This window comes from Palaemon carinicauda, chromosome 3, assembly GCF_036898095.1.
Source record: "Palaemon carinicauda isolate YSFRI2023 chromosome 3, ASM3689809v2, whole genome shotgun sequence".
Taxonomy (NCBI): domain Eukaryota; kingdom Metazoa; phylum Arthropoda; class Malacostraca; order Decapoda; family Palaemonidae; genus Palaemon; species Palaemon carinicauda.
Genome location: NC_090727.1, coordinates 161,777,751 through 161,795,197, shown reverse-complemented (window position 1 = coordinate 161,795,197; position 17,447 = coordinate 161,777,751). Strand labels below are relative to the sequence as shown.

General features: G+C 35.1%; 2 protein-coding genes across 2 annotated transcripts in view; one reads left to right on the top strand and one right to left on the bottom strand.

Annotated features, from left to right (window-relative positions):
- The window catches only part of LOC137638744 (uncharacterized), a 15,606-nt gene extending 7,538 nt beyond the window's left edge, over positions 1-8,068 (top strand). The window contains exons 2-5 of the mRNA XM_068371086.1: positions 1,655-1,822; positions 2,353-2,427; positions 3,797-3,964; positions 5,632-8,068. Of these exons, the coding sequence (XP_068227187.1) occupies positions 2,370-2,427; positions 3,797-3,964; positions 5,632-5,933 (528 nt within the window). The 5' untranslated portion in view covers positions 1,655-1,822; positions 2,353-2,369 and the 3' untranslated portion in view covers positions 5,934-8,068. The remainder of the gene's footprint in view (positions 1-1,654; positions 1,823-2,352; positions 2,428-3,796; positions 3,965-5,631) is intronic.
- Positions 1-17,447, bottom strand: part of LOC137638746 (uncharacterized) — a 494,402-nt gene that overhangs the window by 427,445 nt on the left and 49,510 nt on the right. The gene's annotated exons all lie outside the window — the stretch shown is intronic.

Genomic DNA, 17,447 nt, shown 5'->3' with positions numbered 1-17,447 from the left:
CGCCAGACGGGGGTTCGAGTCCCGTTTAAAATCGTTAGTTCCTTTACTGTCTGCAACCTTACCATCCTTATGAGCTTAGGATGGGGGTTTGGGGGAGCCTATAGGTCTATCTGCTATGTCATCAGCAGCAAGTGCCTGGCCCAACTTGTCCTAGCTTGGGTGAAGAGGGGGTTTGTGTCTGATCATAAGATATATATGGTCAGTCTCTAGGGCATTGTCCTGCTTGCCAGGGCAATGTCACTGTCCCTTGCCTCTGCCATTCATGAGTGGTCTTTAAAGCTTTACACTGGTGAACGTTTTCAAGTATCCATATCTGTAAGTGAAAGGAGAAGGTTTTCTAAATGTTATTAACATTTGCGTCAGGCTGTTCAGGCAGCCTGTAGATTCTTCATACGTTTCAACACTTAAAGCAAACATGCTTAGTACGGCAATGTCATTTGATTATTGTCTAATAAATTATACGATATTTACAAAATAATCGCCAACTTCAACTAACTTCATCAGCAAGTGATAAAAGCTTTTGATAAACTGTGTTACTTCCTTGAAACAGAACGATGTCTGGCTTTGAGCTACTCTCTCTCTCTCTCTCTCTCTCTCTCTCTCTCTCTCTCTCTCTCTCTCTTAATTTTCAGAGAGAGAGAGAGAGAGAGAGAGAGAGAGAGAGAGAGAGAGAATCTACGACTTATAAACGACCTAAACACATTTAAAACAAGAGTAATCAGAGATTTCTAACCTCTGCCAAAGGTTTACGGAGTCGTCCACCGCCTGGGGTGGAAATTTTGTCAAAATCCATCAATTTGTTTTGACGTAATCTTTAAAATTGTGAAAAAATACAAATACGGATCTAGAATCCGGATCGAGATTATCTCCAACGGTTAATGGAGTCGTCCATGACGTCAGATCCGTCTATGGTGGATATTTCATCAAAATTCGTTGAGTAGCTTTGACGTAATCGTGTCCACAGACACACACACACACAGACAAATAAATAAATAATTAATAAACCGGACTCGATTCTATAACCCCCTTGGCAGAGGTAATAATTACACATTCTGTAAACGAGTACAATATAAAGCATCATGAAGCGATTAACTGTACCTAATGCAAAGATAGTTAAATAAACTGGTATACTACACTGTTAAATATATACATTATAAAAACAGTAACTGCCTGGCAACATTTATACCAGGATTTTCAACCGTTTTAAACACGGATACATTGACGTAAAGGAGTGATATTACAGTCACCAACACAAAGATTTATTCCAGGGTTTTTACTGTTTTAAAAATATATATTAACGTAAAGGAGTGATATTATGGTCAACAAGCCGTAAAAAATTTATTCCAGGATTTTTACCTTTTTAAAAACGGATATATTGATGTAAAGGAGTGATATTACGGTCACCAACCCGTAAAAGATAAAAAACAAAGTAAGGTAAAACTACGGTCGCATGTATTTCACCGGAATACGGCTGGGAACCGTATTTTCTACGGAGAATTTCCGATTAAAATTACGGTCGCCTGTATTTTACTGAAATGCGGCTGAGAACCGTATACTTTTACGAAAAAATTTCCGGTTAAAATTACGGTTATTTTCACAGCGTAACACATTTTACGTAGTGATAAAAACCCAATCCTTATCTTTGGTTCAACAGGCTATGTCTGATAAAGGCTGTAACCCAGTGCTGGTGAACCGGCCCAACGCTTAGTCACCAACTCGAAAAGACGACTGGAAGAAAAGGCATCGAGATTATATCAAAACAATCGTTTGCAGATAAAACAACAGCCGACAATTACTTAGGAAGGAAGCAGTTCTTGAGGAGGTGGGTACAAAAAAGTTTTGGAAATTATGTAAATCGAAATTAAATCTTTTATCAACGGTGCTTGACATAGTTTTACTACCATTCTCAATAGGTGTAACGGTGTATGAATATATATATATATATATATATATATATATATTCATATATATACATACATATATATATGAATATATATATTTGTACATATATATATATATATATGTGTATATATATAATGTATATATATGTATATGTATATATATATATATATATATATAATTTACATATATAATGGTTAACAATAACATTCCTATAGACGTAAGAAAGAAAGCAAATACTAATTTTCTCCCTAACAAAAATCTATCCAATCAAGACATAATGAAGTAAATACTAAATAGTGTAAAATTATTGTACCATACACAAATTATAAAAAAAAAAAAAAACCCTTGCAATAATTAAGTCTGCCAAATATAAGTTTCCCAATGAAAAATAATTATTCATTGGAGAAAACTAATCCATTTTCGCTTTTCTAATTCTCACTTCATTTCCAGACCATTCATTTTGGAGGATGGGAGTGTCCAATGTTGCACTGGTGGCTGCTCATCTGCTCCTGCTTATTAATGCAGGTGAGAACGACACAGTGGGGACTTTGTCCGAACGTGAATTGCCCACTTCTCATAATTTTATACATACACATACATACATAACATATAGTTATGTATATATACATATGCTATATATATACATATATACACATATATATATATACACTATTTACATTATATATTATGTAGATAGATAGGCTTTTATATATATATATATATATATATATCAGTATATATAAAACATATATACATACATATATATATGAATATATATATATATATTATATATAAATATATACTGTATATACAGTATACATAAATATATAAATATATATATTATATATTATATAACATATATATATATATATATATGTGTGTGTGTGTGTGTGTGTGTGTGTAACAAAATATAAATAAAAATATGTTGTGTGGCTTTGGGAGCCTATAAAATAGAAAAATAATAGAAGAATAATTCTATAATATACATATAAGATCTACTGATCTAGGAAAAGAGTAGAAGTAGACCAAGAAGGGCGTATGTGCCGTGGGTGAGATAAAGTGGTCGGGTGTGGGCGTCTTTCATCTAATAAGTTCTCAAATGACCAATTTACTTTTAGCCTTTAAATTCGAAGTCAAAAATGTATTCGTAGTTTTTTGAATGTATTAATAAGCTATATGCTCTAAAGAAAGGCAAAAGGTTATTATAAAGGTTATCTTCAATTCACTCGAATTACGATACCTATAATAATGATTAAAATAGGAATTTTTCCTCTTACAATTAACCAGCAGAAACGTATTAATTCACCATAAATCAATTATTACCTTCTTTAGACTCCGGTTCAATAATAATAATAATAATAATAATAATAATAATAATAATAATAACCATCATCATCTCCTACGCCTATTGACGCAAAGAGCCTCTGTTAGATTTCGCCTGTCGTCTCTATCTTGAGTTTTTAAATCAATGTTTCGCGATTCATAGTCCTCAGCCATATAGGTCTGGGTCTTCCAACTCTTCTAGTGTCTTGTGGAGCCCAATTGAACGTTTGGTGAATCAATCTCTCTTGGGGAGTGCGAAGAGCATGCCCAAACCATCACCATTATTGTTTACCAAAAAGAGAGTTGATGATGATGGTACCGGTTTAGTATGTGGCCTACCTTTTTTATTCTGGTTTAGTATGTGGTCTACCTGGCTTGTTAGGTTAGGTTAGGTTAGGTAAGGTAATGTCAGGTTAGGTTAGGTTAGGTTAGGTTAGGTAAGGCCACATACTAAAACAGAATTTCGTAGGCCATATTCAAAAGGTAGGCCACATAACTAAACTGGCACCATAATAATAATAATAAGAATAATAATAATAATAATAATAAAATGTGTCTTGCTAATTTTCAGGTCAGTCGATAAGATGTTACGGGTGCACGGGATACGACATATCGCGTCCACTTCACCGTATCACAAACAACCCAGCCTGCTCCGATGGCAACTTCGACTGGAGACAAGTGCAGATCTACACGGCCTATACCCCGGGGTTTAGCTGCTACTCTTTCACCTACAATAACGGTAGGGGCATCTTCCATCAGAGAGAGAGAGAGAGAGAGAGAGAGAGAGAGAGAGAGAGAGAGAGAGAGAGAGAGAGAGAGAGAGAGAGAGAAGCTGAAATGACTTGATAAAAAAAATGTGTATTGTTGAAATAACTAAAAAGGATAGAAAAATGAGAGAGAGAGAGAGAGAGAGAGAGAGAGAGAGAGAGAGAGAGAGAGAGAGAGAGAGAGAGAGAGAGAGAGTAATTGAAATGACTAAAAAGATAGAAAATTATGAGTGTAGTGTTGAAGTGAGTATAGAGAGAGAGAGAGAGAGAGAGAGAGAGAGAGAGAGAGAGAGAGAGAGAGAGCGAGAGAGAGAGACTGTGTGTACTGTTGTATTATCAAAAGATAGAGATACTGTTGATATTGTATATACTGTATATATATATATATATATATATATATATATATATATATATATATATATATATATATATATATATATATATATACATATATATTATATATATATATTTCAGAGAGAGAGAGAGAGAGAGGAGATTATAATGTTGAAATTGTTTAAGAATATATTGAAATAAGACAGTATAAAACTGGCCTAGCTATTTTCTATCCGCAGTCTGTCTTCTTGTGTACAATTCGCATTCTACCAAAACCTATTGATGATTGATTGATTGATTTGAGGTTTCCTCGCATCCTGACATCTAAGGTCATTGATTCCGATATCATTTATTATAAGTGAATAAAAGAATATTCACTTAAGACCATAATAGCAAAGATGTTCTTATAAAAGTTAAATAGCTTTCAGAAGACCTGCTTCTGAAGTAAAGCTAAAAATACCGCTAGTATGGTAAGAGAGATCATGTATTGATGAAAAATATAAAATCAACCATTTAAATGACATAATTCTTGTACCATTTTACAAGGTGTAAATATGCTATGCCTTTTACCATTGGAACTATAAACTAAGGCATATTATATAAATAAGAATTATTTCATAAGAAGTAGAGATATCAATTTTGCGATTTGGCTCCTCATCTAATTCAAATTAGTATATTTTATGTACGGTTGGACACAGGAGTCTGTGGCACACCTCGCTCCGAAGGAGTGCGCCCTGTCAAACCGTGACCAAACAGATAGTGTAGGAACAGATAGCAGAGGTGGTGGGCGGGGCTAAACATACGAACTACCCATGAAGTAAGGGTGTAGCTGGGTACAATTCTTCCAGAGCTGGGTGTACTAGGAATTTCTGTGTCCAACTGTACGTTGTTAACTTGCTAAATAGCAGAATCAGACCAAACTGAAATATGTTTTAGATATAGTTTTTCTTTTCACTATTCACAATCCTTCCCGTTTATGAAGACAATTTTTGACTAGAGCTACTTTCTAACTAGCTAGGAAAATGGATGTGAACCGAAGGCAATATTTTGATTACATATATATATATATATATATATATACTGTATATATATATATATATATATATATATATATATATATATATATATATATATATATATAGATATATATATAGTATCAATCAGTAACAAAGAGAACATATGAGTAGTCTTAACGAGAATATAGACATTTATCCTTTTATCTCCAGATACTTTTCGGATAATAATAATAATAATAATAATAATAATAATAATAATAATAATAACAATTTTTCCTTACCCTCCGCAGGACAACACGAGATCACCCAACGGTATATGGTGCGAAGCCCGCTCGCGCGACCGGAAGACGAAACCGCTTTGCAAAGAACCAGGAACAAGTTCAAAGACCGGGAATACAGAGAGAGGGAGTACAGGGAGAGAGAATACAGGGACAGGGAGAGCAGAGACAGGGGACTTGGAATAGAAGGAACCATCGTCAAGGGATACTACTGCCACACGGACTACTGCAACAGCTCGATGGCAATGGCCTCCTCCTTGGTCCTCCTGCTGGTCCTGAACATCGTCGTGATGTTCCTCCGCTGGTGGTACTGAGGCTAAAGAGACATCAAGAGTCTCTTTTGTAAGAGTCTTATGATGCAAAATATCCTATTATAATGGATAAAACAGGAAGGTCTGAGCCTATTTACTTGCTGTCTCGTCAAAAACTTCTTGAAAGGAAGTCTCTCTACTTCAATTTTAGGTTTCCAAATTTTTCTTATGTTCCTCTTCATCAGAAACCTTCTGGCTATGCCCTCCTATGTCTGGATCTCCTTCTGGCATGACCTTTGACCTATAAAGACACCATCGTACCCTAGTATGCCCCTCATACCCACTGGTATAAGGTGGTGTTATTCACGTGTATTTCCAAGACTTCTGACTGTTCCTGGCGGAACCAGCAAAAGGAATGAACGTATTCATGATGATTTCAAAAGGAGAAAAGATGAACAGTTCGATCCTCGTCTTAAGTCCTCCAACGAACGAATATAGGATTAGTTGATAAGCGTTGTAATATTATGATATGTTTAGTCAGGATATCTGTTGGAAGTTTTTTTTTTTATTTATTTCATTCAAGTTTCACGCTGTGTTGTTTCAACGGCCATATTTAAGCCTGACTTTCTATTTGAAACTATTTAAACTAAAGATATATCCGTAGTACATGACAGTTAGAAAGTAATGTGCTATAGTAGCACGGCATATAAGATTAGACGTTGCCACGCATGATAATCTAAGACAATGTTAATATTACAATTACAAGATGTAATTTTTTCCTAATATTTAATTTATTTTATTATGTAATTTTTCCTAATATATAATTTATTTTATTATGCCAAATAGCATGCCGAGCAAACGTGTTTTGTAAACTTATTGGATTCAATGATAACTATACTTTAATAATGAATATTTTATTGAAATAAACTAAACAAAATAACGAAACTTCTCGACTTCGAAATGTACAGTTGTAAGAGTATCAGCCATGGGAGAGCGATCATAAGGAGCCCACTTGGATAAAAACAAAAGAGAAACTTAACGCAAATACGCAGAGTACAAACTGTTCGGACATTGTTGCGTATTACAAACTGTATTTATGCTGTACCTGCTGTTGTTGTGGTTATATTAAGCGGGTCTTGTACCACCTAATGCTCCATGTTCCTGAAGTGACACACCGCACGAACAAATTCGCATCCCAGACTGGTATTCTTGCTCCCAGTCGTAGATTAATGTATTAAATAGGTTAAATCAGGAATGCATTCTTCTTGTTTTGGTAATGATGGCGAGATATTTTAGCACATATTCAGTTCTGTCTGATATAAAAGATATTGACCATTCTCAATGTTGTGGGATAAGAAAATTTCTGAAAAGAATGTGGAATGCGTAACATTTGCAGAGGACAGTGAGGAGAAGCTCCATAAACTGATAAAACACTTAAAATTATTCACAATTGAAAAAATATGAAGAAAGTGAATCAAGTAAATATCATATTTTGTCATTCTAAAGCTAAATGTTCTGACAAACTTTGTGAATGGCATTGTCATTTTAGGGGTTGTTGTGGCCTATTGGTAACGCCTCTGCCTGGTGATCGCCTGACTGGGGTTCGAGTCCCGCTCAAACTCGTTAATTTCTTTAGTGTCTGCAGCCTCACCATCTTTTTGAGTTAAGGAAGGGGGGATTTGGGGGAGCCTATAGGTATACCTGCCGAGTCATCAGCAGCCATTTCCTGGCCCTCCCTGGTCCTAGGGCATTATCCTACTTACTAAGGCAATGTCACTGCCCCTTGTCTCTGCCATTCACGAGCCGCCTTTAAACCCTTAAGATAAAAAATCAGACCATATGAATCTCACATGTTCATCATTACCAGAATATAGATATTTCAAAATGTTTGGACAAGTGACACGTAGATACTCATTATTCCATAATAGGCCTATAAGGAAAGATTTTGCAAAAACATATCCATTGTAGAGTTTCGATTTTATAAGGAAATAAAAATCAGGGATGCGTAGAGAAGTCGTTTGTAATTAACGATTCACGTGACATCACGTGAAAGGTTCACAGAGATTGCATTATGTTTTCTAACAATGCTTTTTGTTATTAATATGTTCAGTAAGACTCCCTTGTACTGGCACAAGTACAAATTATGGTAATGTATATTTAGGTCGTTTCAAAAGGATTATAAATCATACTAAATTGAATGCAGTTTTGTTCTCCTAAGGAAACTTGAAACCAATAATATGTCAAACTGTTACAAGGTAAAAAAACGATGTTTAACCTCACTGAAAATAATGAAAATGGGAAGATGTAAATCAACTAACAGACTTTCAAACGGTAGAACAAAAGAATATTCATGGCACCTATGATCGTCTTTTTTATATTATATTCACAGGAGCAGTTATTGAATTAATCTTAAAATTCTAAATTTTCATTATTATGTTAGTTGGAAGAAGAGGACTATATTACGAAGTATATATATATATATATATATATATATATATATATATATATATATATATATATATATATATATATATATATATATACACAAAATATAAGTATATAATATATATAAATACATACATATACACACATATATATATATATATATATATATATATATATATATATATATATATATATATATATATATATATATATATACATATATATATATATATATATATGTATGTATATATATATATACATATATATATACATATAAATACAGTTATATCATAATGATTACAAATACACTTTTGTAATAATTTCTTTTCAGATATGCTTTCAACCAAAACCTAAATCAAGAAAAGCTGAAAGCTCTCTCGACTCCAGTGGTCAAATTCCATCTTCACTATGACGAGTTTCTGTATTTGTGTCGAAGAATTACATCGCAGTAGCAAAATTACTAATCTAACTATTCGATAATGAAAGCAATGCCAGAGCTGCAAAAGGAAAGGAAAACTAGAAAGGAGCTATTAGGATTCTACTTTTTAAATCTTGAGCCTTCCTTTTTTTCAGTGCCAGATATATAAAGCAATGATGATAAATGTCCACATGCTGGTTGCTCTAGTGTATAAAAGCTTGCTAGGAACACTGTTTTTACATTATCAGAAATTCTCTCTCTCTCTCTCTCTCTCTCTCTCTCTCTCTCTTACACACACACACACACACAAACTTGAGAGCGCTCTCAATTACAATAGTATATCATTGTCTATATAAGGACGTTTTCTTTCACAGCAAGGTTTTCTTTGCAGTTGTATGGATAACTTGAGTAAACGTGCCTAAATATTTATGGCCATCAAAGGTTTAATAACATCAGTGGTGTAACTATGAGGGGCCTTCAGCGTTGGGTGGGAGGGGGCACATCCCTCCCAAGCAACCCCACAGATAGGCTCACACTATTGCAGTCTCATAATCTTTAATGTTCCAAAATTAGCTTTATTTTTCACTTAACTTCTTGTTGAAATTTAATATCTAGTGATTTAGAAGTATCTGGTAGTAGTTTAGGTCAATAGCTGTGCTGTTTACTAAGGATAACATTTATTAAGTAGACTGCAAAGCAACGTGAACACACGATAATAAATTTTTACGTGCTTGCTAAGAACTTTTTTTTTTTTTTTTTTTTTGCACTGGTTTAAAGTTGCTTTTTTTTTGCACTGGTTTAAAGTTGCAAGCGATGTGTTAATTCATTTTGATATTTTTATCTTACTGAATACAATGAAGATACATTTGAAAAATTTCATTAAAGAATTTTTACCGCTCAGAAGGCATAATTTGAAAATCAATTTTACAGTGTCAATTATTTTAAAGTGAAATCCAATTTCTAGATCATACCATAAACAACAGGGAGTATCCTTGAACCACTATCATCATCATCATCATCATCATTATTATTATTATTATTATTATTATTATTATTATTTGCTAAGCTACAACCGTAGTTGGAAAAGCAGGATGCTATAAGCCCAGGGGATCCAACAGGGAAAATATCTCAGTGAGGAAAGGAAACAAGGAAAAAGAGAAAAAGAAAATTTTAAGACCCATAACATTAAAATAAATATTTCTTCTTTAGAAATGGCTTCCTATTATCGAAGATCCATTAAATACTATTTTAAAAAGTCGCTCATGAATGGCAGAGACAAGGGACAGTGACATTGCCCTAGAGACTGACCATACATCCATATGATCAGCGCCCAAGACCCCTCTCCACCCAAGCTAAGACCAGGGAGGACCAGGCAATGGCTACTGATGACTAAGCTCCCCCAAACCCCTATTCTAAGCTCAGAGGATGGTGAGATTGCAGATACTAAAAGAAACTATCGAGCTTGAGCGGGACTCGAACCCAAGTACACCACTCGATCGAGTAAGAGCAGAGACATTTGAATGGTCTTCCGAACATGAAGATACTTTTTAGAATATCAACACTAGCTCTTTCTAAGCATATTCTATTCCTTTAACAAAATTTCGATTAGGAATTCAAGGTCACTTTTGATGCAAGGGATTAAGCCAATGGTGGAGTAATGGAACAAAATGGTAATACTGCAGAACGGCACACACGCGAGCGCGAGCATACACACACACACACACACACACACACACACACACACATATATATATATATATATACACACACATATATATGTATATATATATATATATATATATATATATATATATACACACTGCATATATATATATATATATATATATATATATATATATATATATATATATATATATATATATATATATATAATCCTATCATTATAAGTATGATCACCAACCGTTGCCAAACATATTTGAGAAATAACTCTGCAAGGCATGCAAGATAGCTTGAAGCCTTAATGGAGTTCAACAGTATTGGGTTTGAGTATGTGCCCAGGCACAGTTTTCGTGTAGTAACTAGCTGATGCGTTATAGAGATTCTTTGCTGTCGTGACTAGACCAATGCTCTATTCACAAACCAACTATTTAAAACCGGAGGAGATACTACTCCATAAGAGACCTGATCAGGGTTTAAACTCGAGCACGTGCCATGTGGCCATTACCTTAAATGCTGCTGCTTTTACCTTAGATTACCTTAAAACTTTTCCCATTTCCTTAAATGTTAAGCCATTAAAACCAAAATTACCTTAGAATTACCTTAAAACCCTAAAAATTACCTCAAACTAAGGTAATTACCTTAAAATTTGAAACCCTGGACCTGATGTGCTGATCAAGTAATGTGTATGAATGAAGAATCTCAGATCACAAATGCAGTGAATGGTATGATTGCAAGCAGAGTGAATACCCCTGCTTTGTCAGTGTAGGACGACCACGACGATGACATAGAAAGGAATGAACAAATTTAGGTTAAGTTAGGTTAGGTTACATCTGTAGCGAGTAAATCAAGCACTTGATGCTTTCATTGAGAGGTTTATATCTCTTCGTGAAATAATTTCCAATCAAGGAACAAATTGAACAGAATTTATTAATCTGGTATTCGAGAATATATCTAAGCTTTGTGATATAAAAAATTCACCTATTTTATCGTATAGTCGGAGTTCAAACGGATTAGTGTTAATCCAAGAATGAAGTTTCTAATGATGGATAAACCAAACAGTTGGTGTGACATGCTGAGCACTGCAGAATTTGCATTCATCATCATCTCCTCCTCCTACGCCTGTTGACTCAAAGGGCCTCCGTTAGATTTCGTCAGTCGTCTCTATCTTGAGCTTTTAATTCAATACTTCTCCATACACCATCCCCTACTTCGCGCTTCATAGTTCTCAGCCATGTAGGTATGGGTCTTCCAACTCTTCTATTCCCTTGTGGAACCCAACTGAACGTTTGGTGAACTAATCTCTCTTGGAGAGTGCGAAGAGCATGTCCAAAACATCTGCATCTACCACTCATCATGATCTCATCCATATATGGCACTCGAGTAATCTCTTTTCTAGTTTCATTTCTAATCCTGTCCAGCCATTTAACTCCCAATATCCTTCTGAGGGCTTTGTTCTCAAATCTACTAAATCTATTGGGTAGTGTAGAGTTTGAAGCAGACCAGATAGACTCTCTAGGTAGAGTAGAGTCTGAAGCAGACCAGATAGACTCTCTAGTTAGAGTAGAGTCTGAAGCAGACCAGATAGACTCTCTAGGTAGAGTAGAGTCTGAAGCAGACCAGATAGACACTCTAGGTAGAGTAGAGTCTGAAGCAGACCAGATAGACTCTCTAGGTAGAGTAGAGTCTGAAGCAGACCAGATAGACTCTCTAGGTAGAGTAGAGTCTGAAGCAGACCAGATAGACTCCCTGGGCAGAGTGGAGTCTAAAGTAGAAAATTTGCACTCATCATTGTGTAAATCAAGGCAATATTTAGTCTTTGGATAAGCTCCACATTTACCTTACAAAATGTTCATAAGGCGTGAAGGATATTTGAAACATCAATCGTCGGGGGAGAATAAGGCATGTGCCCCGAAGAAGCCATACCCAGATGGTCCCTTTCCTTGGCGACAGAGGAAATAGCTGACACAAGCCCATGTGACCAGATGTGGTCAGATGTTTTCGCATTAGCAATCACATTCCATCCCTCTCACAGGCTTTATATTCAATAAAAAGATTACAAAGCACAAAGTTTATAGATTGATTGATTATCAGTTATCTGGCATCCTGACATCTAAGGTCATTGATGCCGACAAGAATTCAAAGTATAAAGTTTATATATTGATTGATTATCAGTTATCTGGCATCCTGACATCTAAGGTCATTGACGCCGACAAGATTTGAAAGTGCAAAGTTTATAGATTGACCGATTGATTATCAGTTATCTGGCATCCTGACATCTAAGGTCATTGATGCCGACAAGACTTCAAAGTATAAAGTTTATAGATTGATTGATTATCAGTTATCTGGCATCCTGACATCTAAGGTCATTGATGCCGACAATATTTCAAACTACAAAGCTTATAGATTGACCGGTTGATTATCAGTTATCTGGCATCCTGACATCTAAGGTCATTGATGCCGACAAGAATTCAAAGTACAAAGTTTATAGATTAACTGATTGATTATCAGTTATCTGGCATCATGACATCTAAGGTCATTGATGCCGACAAGAATTCAAAGTATAAAGTTTATAGATTGATTGATTATCAGTTATCTGGCATCCTGACATCTTAAGTCATTGATGCCGACAAGAATTCAAAGTATAAAGTTTATAGATTGATTGATTATCAGTTATCTGGCATCCTGACATCTAAGGTCATTGACGCCGACAAGATTTCAAAGTACAAAGTTTATAGATTGACTGATTGATTATCAGTTATCTGGCATCCTGACTTCTAAGGTCATTGATGCCGACAAGAATTCAAAGTATAAAGTTTATAGATTGATTGATTATCAGTTATCTGGCATCCTGACATCTAAGGTCATTGATGCCGACAAGATTTCAAACTACAAAGCTTGTAGATTGACCGATTGATTATCAGTTATCTGGCATCCTGACATCTAAGGTCATTGATGCCGACAAGAATTACAAGTACAAGGTTTATAGATTAACTGATTGATTATCAGTTATCTGGCATCCTGACATCTAAGGTCATTGATGCCGACAAGAATTCAAAGTATAAAGTTTATAGATTGATTGATTATCAGTTATCTGGCATCCTGACATCTAGGGTCATTGATGCCGACAAGAATTCAAAGTATAAAGTTTATAGATTGATTGATTATCAGTTATCTGGCATCCTGACATCTAAGGTCATTGACGCCGACAAGATTTCAAAGTACAAAGTTTATAGATTGACTGATTGATTATAAGTTATCTGGCATCCTGACATCTAAGGTCATTGATGCCGACAAGAATTCAAAGTACAAAGTTTATAGATTGACTGATTGATTATCAGTTATCTGGCATCCTGACATCTAAGGTCATTGATGCCGACAAGACTTCAAAGTATGAAGTTTATAGATTGATTGACTATCAGTTATCTGGCATCCTGAAATCTAAGGTCATTGACGCCGACAAGATTTCAAAGTACAAAGTTTATAGATTGACTGATTGATTATCAGTTCTCTGGCATCCTGACATCTAAGGTCATTGATGCCAACAAGACTTCAGAGTACAAAGTTTATAGATTGACTGATTGATTATCAGTTATCTGGCATCCTGACATCTAAGGTCATTGATGCCGACAAGAATTCAAAGTATAAAGTTTACAGATTGATTGATTATCAGTTATCTGGCATCCTGACATCTAAGGTCATTGACGCCGACAAGATTTCAAAGTACAAAGTTTATAGATTGATTGATTATCAGTTATCTGGCATCCTGACATCTAAGGTCATTGATGCCGACAAGAATTCAAAGTACAAAGTTTATAGATTGATTGATTGATTATCAGTTATCTGGCATCCTGACATCTAAGGTCATTGACGCCAAAAAGACTTCAAAGTACAAAGTTTATAGATTGATTGACTGATTATCAGTTATCTGGCATCCTGACATCTAAGGTCATTGATGCCGACAAGACTTCAAAGTACAAAGTTTATAGATTGATTGATTATCAGTTATCTGGCATCCTGGCATCTAAGGTCATTGATGCCGACAAGAATTCAAAGTACGAAGTTTATAGATTGATTGATTATCAGTTATCTGGCATCCTGACATCTAAGGTCATTGATGCCGACAAGAATTCAAAGTATAAAGTTTATAGATTGACTGATTGATTATCAGTTATCTGGCATCCTGACATCTAAGGTCATTGATGCCGACAAGAATTCAAAGTACAAAGTTTATAGATTGACTGATTGATTATCAGTTATCTGGCATCCTGACATCTAAGGTCATTGATGCCGACAAGACTTCAAAGTACAAAGTTTATAGATTGATTGACTGATTATCAGTTATCTGGCATCCTGACATCTAAGGTCACTGACGCCGACAAGACTTCAAAGTACAAAGTTTATAGATTGATTGACTGATTATCAGTTATCTGGCATCCTGATATCTAAGGTCACTGACGCCGACAAGACTTCAAAGTACAAAGTTTATAGATTGATTGATTATCAGTTATCTGGCATACTGACATCTAAGGTCATTGATGCCGACAAGAATTCAAAGTACAAAGTTTATAGATTGATTGATTATCAGTTATCTGGCATCCTGACATCTAAGGTCATTGATGCCGACAAGAATTCAAAGTACAAAGTTTATAGATTGATTGATTATCAGTTATCTGGCATCCTGACATCTAAGGTCATTGACGCCGACAAGACTTCAAAGTACAAAGTTTATAGATTGATTGACTGATTATCAGTTATCTGGCATCCTGACATCTAAGGTCATTGACGCCAACAAGACTTCAAAGTACAAAGTTTATAGATTGATTGATTGATTATCAGTTATCTGGCATCCTGACATCTAAGGTCATTGATGCCGACAAGACTTCAAAGTACAAAGTTTATAGATTGATTGATTATCAGTTATCTGGCATCCTGACATCTAAGGTCATTGACGCCGACAAGATTTCAAAGTACAAAGTTTATAGATTGATTGATTATCAGTTATCTGGCATCCTGACATCTAAGGTCAATGACGCCGACAAGATTTCAAAGTACAAAGTTTATAAATTGATTGATTATCAGTTATCTGGCATCCTGACATCTAAGGTCATTGATGCCGACAAGAATTCAAAGTACAAAGTTTATAGATTGATTGATTATCAGTTATCTGGCATCCTGACATCTAAGGTCATTGACGCCGACAAGATTTCAAAGTACAAAGTTTATAGATTGACTGATTGATTATCAGTTATCTGGCATCCTGACATCTAAGGTCATTGATGCCGACAAGAATTCAAAGTACAAAGTTTATAGATTGACTGATTAATTATCAGTTATCTGGCATCCTGACATCTAAGGTCATTGATGCCGACAAGACTTCAAAGTACAAAGTTTATAGATTGATTGATTTTCAGTTATCTGGCATCCTGACATCTAAGGTCATTGACGCCGACAAGACTTCAAAGTACAAAGTTTATAGATTGATTGACTGATTATCAGTTATCTGGCATCCTGACATCTAGGGTCATTGACGCCGACAATACTTCAAAGTAAAACGTTTATAGATTGATTGATTATCAGTTATCTGGCATCCTGACATCTAAGGTCATTGACGCCGACAAGAATTCAAAGTACAAAGTTTATAGATTGATTGATTATCAGTAATCTGGCATCCTGACATCTAAGATCATTGATGCCGACAAGAATTCAAAGTACAAAGTTTATAGATTGATTGATTATCAGTTATCTGGCATCCTGACATCTAAGGTCATTGACGCCGACAAGATTTCAAAGAACAAAGTTTATAGATTGATTGATTATCAGTTACCTGGCATTCTGACATCTAAGGTCATTGATGCCGACAAGATTTCAAAGTACAAAATCTATAGATTGATTGACTGATTATCAGTTATCTGGCATTCTGACATCTAAGGTCATTGACGCCAACAAGACTTCAAAGTACAAAGTTTATAGATTGATTGATTATCAGTTATCTGGCATCCTGACATCTAAGGTCATTGACGCCGACAAGACTTCACATTTACAAAGTTTATAGATTGATTGACTGATTATCAGTTATCTGGCATCCTGACATCTAAGGTCATTGATGCCGACAGGAATTCAAAGTATAAAGTTTATAGATTGATTGATTATCAGTTATCTGGCATCCTGACATCTAAGGTCATTGACGCCGACAAGACTTCAAAGTACAAAGTTTATAGATTGATTAACTGATTATCAGTTATCTGGCATCCTGACATCTAAGGTCATTGACGCCGACAAGACTTCAAAGTACAAAGTTTATAGATTGATTGACTGATTATCAGTTATCTGGCATCCTGACATCTACGGTCATTGACGCCGACAAGACTTCAAAGTACAAAGTTTATAGATTGATTGACTGATTATCAGTTATCTGGCATCCTGACATCTAAGGTCATTGACGCCGACAAGACTTCAAAGTACAAAGTTTATAGATTGACTGATTGATTATCAGTTATCTGGCATCCTGACATCTAAGGTCATTGACGCCGAGAAAAATTCAAAGTACAAAGTTTATAGATTGACTGATTGATTATCAGTTATCTGGCATCCTGACATCTAAGGTCACTGACGCCGACAAGACTTCAAAGTACAAAGTTTATAGGTTGACTGATTGATCATCAGTTATTTAGCATCCTGACATCTAAGGTCATTGACGCCGACAAGAATTCAAAGTACAAAGTTTATAGATTGATTGATTATCAGTTATCTGGCATCCTGACATCTAAGGTCATTGATGCCGACAAGAATTCAAAGTACAAAGTTTATAGATTGATTGACTGATTATCAGTTATCTGGCATCCTGACATCTAAGGTCACTGACGCCGACAAGACTTCAAAGTACAAAGTTTATAGATTGATTGACTGATTATCAGTTATCTGGCATCCTGACATCTAAGGTCATTGATGCCGACAAGACTTCAAAGTACAAAGTTTATAGATTGATTAATTATCAGTTATCTGGCATCCTGACATCTAAGGTCAATGACGCCGAC